The sequence below is a fragment of the Pinus tabuliformis genome, chromosome 5_1 (assembly GCF_031772625.1).
Source record: "Pinus tabuliformis cultivar Carrire ecotype Pingquan chromosome 5_1, CPIR1, whole genome shotgun sequence".
In the NCBI taxonomy this organism is placed as follows: Eukaryota; Viridiplantae; Streptophyta; class Pinopsida; order Pinales; family Pinaceae; genus Pinus; species Pinus tabuliformis.
The window spans coordinates 428,211,766-428,218,322 of record NC_142305.1 but is presented as its reverse complement, the minus strand read 5'-3'; the positions used below and the strand labels follow the sequence as shown (position 1 = coordinate 428,218,322).

The window sequence follows — 6,557 nt, the reverse complement described above, 5'->3', positions numbered from 1 at the left end:
ATTTAATGTTTGGGATTTTAAATAAATGATGTATACATTAATTAAATTAAATTTGTGTTATGATTTGAATTTCAAATAACAATTATTAATGTTCTCCTGATTGTAAGAACATCCAATAATCTTCCGTCCAATCTGGAGGAACATGTGAATTGCTGCGACACATCTTTACTTCTGTCACGGAACATCTATCTCTTTGCAAACAAGATGCAGAATTGCTTTCACATTTTCACACAAAAATCCTTCATATTATTATAGAAAACCAATGATAAATTATGTGGCCACTTACATAAGTTGCAAGATAATCCCCCGTGTTCCACGGAGCCATTTGATTTTTCCATAGAAATGAGGGGTCAGAGGAGAGAGGAAATAAACAATGATGTAACCCTCTGGAAGGGCGAAAGTATTTACCGATTTCACACTACTTCGTTGTTTGATTGGTGCCATTGGTGTTGGTGCGCTTCCTCATAAAATTGAAATTGAAATTGTCAAAGGCAAATTGGACAGCATAGCAGAAGTACTACCATTATCATTATTATTGCCATGGCCATGGAGGAGGAAAAAGATCACAACTGCGAATTATGGTACGCATGGTCACCGGCTCTTCCATTTTCTTGTTTGGAATTCACATCTTCATCATCATCAATGAGGTCCGCATCTGAGACAAAACTTTTCCACAACCAATGTTTTTTCCACACTCTGTCCATCATTTCTTCGATCGGCACATTCTTCGTCTCCGGAAGGAGAAACATCACAAAGAGGGACATAATGAAGACCCAACCAGCAAAGAAGAAGAAGATGCCGTATTTGAAATTGCAAAGCATTGACAGAAACGCCTGTGCAACACCAAATGTGAAGAGCAGATTCACGCACACCGTCACGCTCTGTCCAGCGGATCTTGTTTCCAGGGGAAACGTTTCGCTGGGAATCAACCATCCGAGAGGTCCCCATGACCATGCAAATGCTGACACGAAAACGCACACCATCAACACTATCACAATGGCCGTCACTTGAGAAAGCTGCTCCCCGTCCTTCAATCCCGTGGCCAAAAGGATTCCAATAATCACCTGCAATTTTCATATTCACAATGATCACTATTATGTTTCACCATTCGAAATGAATTAGCTGCCTGTAAACAAAGCAATGAAATCGAAATGAAGGAGAAGAGCAAATGGGGATAACCTGTGAAATGAACATCTGTATTCCTGCTTCCAGAAGAAGCACTCTTCGACCAAGTTTGTCCACCGAGTAGATGGAAACAATAGTGGATATGACATTGACTGCGCCAGTAATAACCGCAGAGTAAAGAGAAGCATCGCTTTTGAATCCCAGGGTCTGGAAGAGCACGGGAGCATAGAACATAATGGCATTGATACCAGTCAACTGCTGGAAGATCTGCAGAAATATGGTTATGACAAGCTGAGGTCTATTCCTGCGCTTCATGAGGTTTCGGAATGGATGCTTAACTTCCGCGGCTATTTTACTAGCCTGAACTAGTTCATCGAACTCTGCATCCACATTGTTGGTTCCCCTGATTTTTCTCAACACATTCTTGCCCTCTTCCAGGTGTCCTCTTTCAATCAGACTGTTAGGTGTCTCTACTAAACATACAGACCCCACAGCTAGCAGAATTGCAGGGATACCTGCCAAGCCCAATGAAAGCCTCCACCCCCATGGCTTGATCTTAGCTGTAAAATAGTTCACTAAATTTGCACACAGAATGCCTATTGTAATATTCAGCTGGAAGAGGATGTTTAGACCCCCTCGAATTCTAGTCGGTGCTATCTCTGACAGGAAAAGAGGAACTGCCTACAGTTACAGAAAAGCAAAGGCACTTTCATCACATCGGTGTTCCAATAGATAAACTTAAAGAAAAAAACAATGCTGTATAAGATTTATCCCAAAATGAAGGCAGGCAGAGGATAATGTAGCTAAGAAATTTGCAATAGAATCAGAACCGATTGAGTATATACCTCACAAATATAATAGAATATGTTCTAATGCAAGCTATCTCATTACGTTTTAAAATAAAACTCAAAGAATTCAAATAGAAGCGAAGTTTTCCATATCAAATGCGTGTCAGGAAATTTACGGATCTGTACTCTCGTTATATAGAAAATAATATACAATAAATGCAATAATTTCACAAAGAAGTCAGCTATTAAAGGCAATTTTTGCCTGATTCCTCTGTTAATTATTTGAAGCTCAGTACTAAATCAAAGATTCCGCCTTATCAGGAATATAAATCATCTGTTTTCAGACCTGATTAGCGAATCCGACTCCACATCCGAGTAATAATCTTCCGATAATGAGCATAAGAAGATCCTGCGCTGCCGCATTGAAGGCGACGCCGGCAAGAAAGAATAGGCCGGCAATAAGCATGGTCGGTCTCCGGCCAAATCTTCGAGTAGTATACGACGCAAAGAATGTGGCTACAAGACCGGCTAGATACAGAGATGATGTAAAGAGTTGTAATCCTTGATTGTCGTACTTGCAGTATGTACTTTGCTTCGCCTCGTGTTCCTTGCGCGCTACGGCGGGGAAGAATTTGACAAGAAAGTCGTCCATGCCAGTCACTCCGCCTGCATTAAGACAATCAGCCTTCAGATCTTGGATGTAAATTAAATTAAGATCGAAAGGAGGAGAGTATTCCCACAAACTTTCCCCAAATGTATGAAGAGCCGAAGACCTTCAGATCAGATTAAAGAGCGACTTATGGAACTCTTAAAATGCATTTAAGGTATCCAGTTTACACAACATTATGAAAACGTCATCATTCGTATGGATTGTATGAGTGTCACTAATGAAAATTTTGAATAGACTCCACATTGAAAATCCATAGAATAATATATTGTTTTCTGTTCGAACAAGAAAATGCTGTTCTGCATAAAATATACAGAACACTTATCGAACCTTGATGAGGTGCACAAGAAATCAATGGGAGAGAACTGTTCTCCCATTTCTTTCTTGTGCAAGTTACAGGACAACGAGAACAATTTGGAAGGAAAATTTCTGGCCTTCAACAAAGCGGAGGAAAGCAGTATAATGCAATAATTTTTGAAAATACACAAAACAGTCAAATTTTCAGATTTCTTCACAAAACAGTGAAATTTTTCATTAGAAACAGTTAAAGAACTGAGATAGTGAAATCTATGCGCACACTGAGCCAGCAGGCAACCGACATTAAAGCTTCCAGAGCTTACCTGAAATTCCAATATCGTAGCCAAACATTAACCCGCCGCTGGCAGCCATGATACAAGTGATGATAACATAAGGTGTTATGCGCGCCTCGAAGTCTACATTTCCAGACCCCACTGGGGCTGTAAATCCCCCGCCGGCCATTCTTTCTGCTATATCCTCTGCACCTAAAACAATCCACAGAATCCTGAAACAAATGCAAACAAATGACAGACCGATTCTCCTTCAACGTCTGCCTATGGACACAAATGGCCTCCGCAATTGCAAATGGCTCCCTCCCTGGCTTCGAATTTATTGCCTCCAATTGTGATAGAAATGGTTCCGGCAGTCAAACAGTGCAAAAATATACTGAGTCAGCATCCTCGGAACCATGTAGTCCACGTCTGATCACGCTGTCCTTGGCAAAGCGCGCCAAGGTCTTATCCGCAACATTGGACACGTAGATACATACTCTTGCATTAAATATCGTCTACACGCTACATTGACACGTGGTATTTTAGGTTTACCATGGTAATTAGCCCTTGCTTCCTTCCCACCGCCGGGAGAGAGCAGTGACGTGGAAAGTGAATTTATGTAATAAAACAGCTTAACTTACCCGGTGGATGCGAATTCCGAATCATTTTTGCCACGTGGATGGATAATGATGGAGATTGTATTTGTAACTTAATGCAGATATGCTGAAAAAAAAATTACAACCAACGCGGTGACCGCGAATCCAGGTAAGATTACAACTCAGCAAAATTCATATTTACGTCAGCATTTATTGTTGGAACCTCCAGATCTGCCAGGTGTGAAAGCAATGTTTGTGTATTTGGCTGACGCGGCCACGCTCTTTAATTAAACTTCCACTATAGTTTTCAGTTATTAATATATTTTTGTCTTATTTTTAAACGGATATAATATATTATATCTTTATCATATAATGTGGATATAATACCTAAATAGTATAATGTCAGTTATTTAATGAAATATTTCAATTATCATTATAGCTATATGGTATTGACGAAATTAGTTATAATATTTTATCTCTTTAACTTCTCATTTTAAAAAATTGACTAAATTTGTTATAATATTTGATCTCTTCTTACTTTATTATAAAAAGGTTGAAAGGATTTGACAAAATTTGTTATAATATTTTGTCTCTTCTGACTTTTGGGGAAAGGATTTAACAAAATATGTTATAATATTTTATTTTTTCTGACTTCTCATTTGAAAAGGAGGAAAGGATTCATGTGAATGTTGAAAGTCTTGATTGAAAAAAATTACGTAATCCATTTATGAAATCTCGTCGATAAATATTTTTGAATTTTAACTTTAAAATAAAATAAAATAATATAATATATATAAGTGAAAATTCTAAAATCATATATATGTTTATCTATTTATTAATTAGAAGTATATAATATTTTCTGAAATCTAGTAAATATTATAAATGTTGTTAGATCTAAGATTTTTGTAAGGAGTTGTCTATAATCCAATTTTTTGGAGATTCCGGTGACGGAATCTGACGGAAAATATTGAGGTTAAAACTAGCTATCAAACTTGCGATTCCAATAAATTGCTGCCGGATTTTGACCTGAAAAACCCACCGGAAAAGCTTCCAAAAAGTCGCATTATAGACAACTCCCTTTTGTGATCCATAATGTATATATCAGATTTTCATTGAGATTAGTAACTAATGTGGTTTACCTTGTCCTGAGAATGAACCACATTAGCTGGTTCGAAACGTCCACCTAATCCCAATGATGTGATTAATCCGAAAAACTAATATATACATTATAAATGTTATTGATGGAAGAAATTTGTGAATTGTAATTTTGAATTCTCACTATTAAATAAATACTTTATTTTTTAAATTTTAATATATACTAGTTTAGATCCATCTCAACTTTTGGTAATGTTGTAATGTTATGTAAATATTTTGACTAGATCAAATTATATAAAATAAATAAAATAAAATTAATAATTATTATAATTAATTAAAACGTTTTGACTAAATCAAATTATATAAAAATAAAAATAAAATAATATTATTATTAATTATAATTATTAATAATTAAACCAAATTAGATATATCTTAACTCCTAATCTATGAAGCTAAGATGGATCCAATTTCTCAACTTGTAAACCTCTTTTTTGAGTGTAAAACTTGAGAAAAAATTTACATTTCTAGAGAATCCATCTAGAGAGAATCCATCCTTCTAGATATTTGATAGATTTGGAGTTAAGATCAATCTCAAATTAGTTTAATTATTAATAATTTATTTTATTTATTTCTTTTAAATTGTAATTTGACCTAATTAAATATGTCTTTCTATCCCCAAAAAATGTATAGAATACTTTTATTTTAATATATAATTTTCATTTACCTATATATATATAATTTTATTTCAATAATAAGTAAAATGGTCATTGAAAAAATCACTATTATTTGTTTGGTTGGTTTGACTAATCCAAGATTTAAATCTTGATTACTTAACTTACATAATACTTTATAATATGACAATTACAATTGTATTGCCCATATGTGCTAAAGAAAATTATTTTTTAATTTCATTAATGGATAAGGATGACTTTCTTCTAACTAGGGTGAGCCTAAATTGTAATAAATAAAGATAACCTAAATGGTAATGAATAAAGATAACCTTATAGCAACAGAGTATTTAGGAATATGCTTATGCAAGACTCATATGTGCTTTTAAAAATGTTTTTATAGCCTCACCACTACTCCACACGTGCTACCACATAGCTTCCAACTCAAATTTTCAATAAATGTGTATGCATTAGACACGTGCATGCATAATTTCATGTAGATTCACAAGCTCATGCAATTTACTAAAGCATAGGAGAAGAATCTACTCCTACTTTCAACCAGTAGAAGCCAATAGATCAATGAAAACAATATGAACAAGAAAAAGACAAATCAACGGCACATAACACAAGATGTATATGGGGAAAGCCACTGCTCAAAACCCTGCTATCTGTATTGCATATCTCAGAAATACGAGTGAAGATACAAAGCTTGTTCTCACTAGAACAATTCTGTACAAGTATGCTAAACTCTCTCAGCTCACAAGAAATCTCTTGGCCAACACTTAGCCAATTCTGCAACTCTCCAAGCCCCTATTTCCTTGCGCAATTCCTAGGATGAATAGCCTGTATTTAAAGGGAATTCATGCTTCCAAAACTGCGCAATCCAAACATAGGTCATTCTCTTATTGCATGCATGATATTTACAACTCAGTAAATCATACAATTGATAGTACACAATCCCTACACTCTAGTCTCAACTAGGTCTTTGTTAGAATCGACATGCATGAGTTTCTTATGAGGGAAACTTCAGTTAACTAGAGTGACATTTG

At 35.4% G+C, this 6,557-nt stretch overlaps 1 protein-coding gene across 1 annotated transcript; it reads right to left on the bottom strand.

Moving 5' to 3' along the window:
- Window positions 1–231: 231 nt before the first annotated feature.
- Window positions 232–3,463, bottom strand: LOC149165320 (sugar transport protein MST4-like). The gene is made up of 4 exons (XM_089431115.1): window positions 3,201–3,463; window positions 2,260–2,579; window positions 1,180–1,806; window positions 232–1,064 (listed from the first exon to the last, which is right to left on the bottom strand). The coding sequence occupies exons 1-4, from the start codon at window positions 3,337–3,339 to the stop codon at window positions 564–566; spliced, it is 1,587 nt and encodes a 528-aa protein (XP_089287241.1). The 5' UTR covers window positions 3,340–3,463; the 3' UTR covers window positions 232–563.
- Between the last annotated feature and the right edge of the window lie 3,094 nt (window positions 3,464–6,557).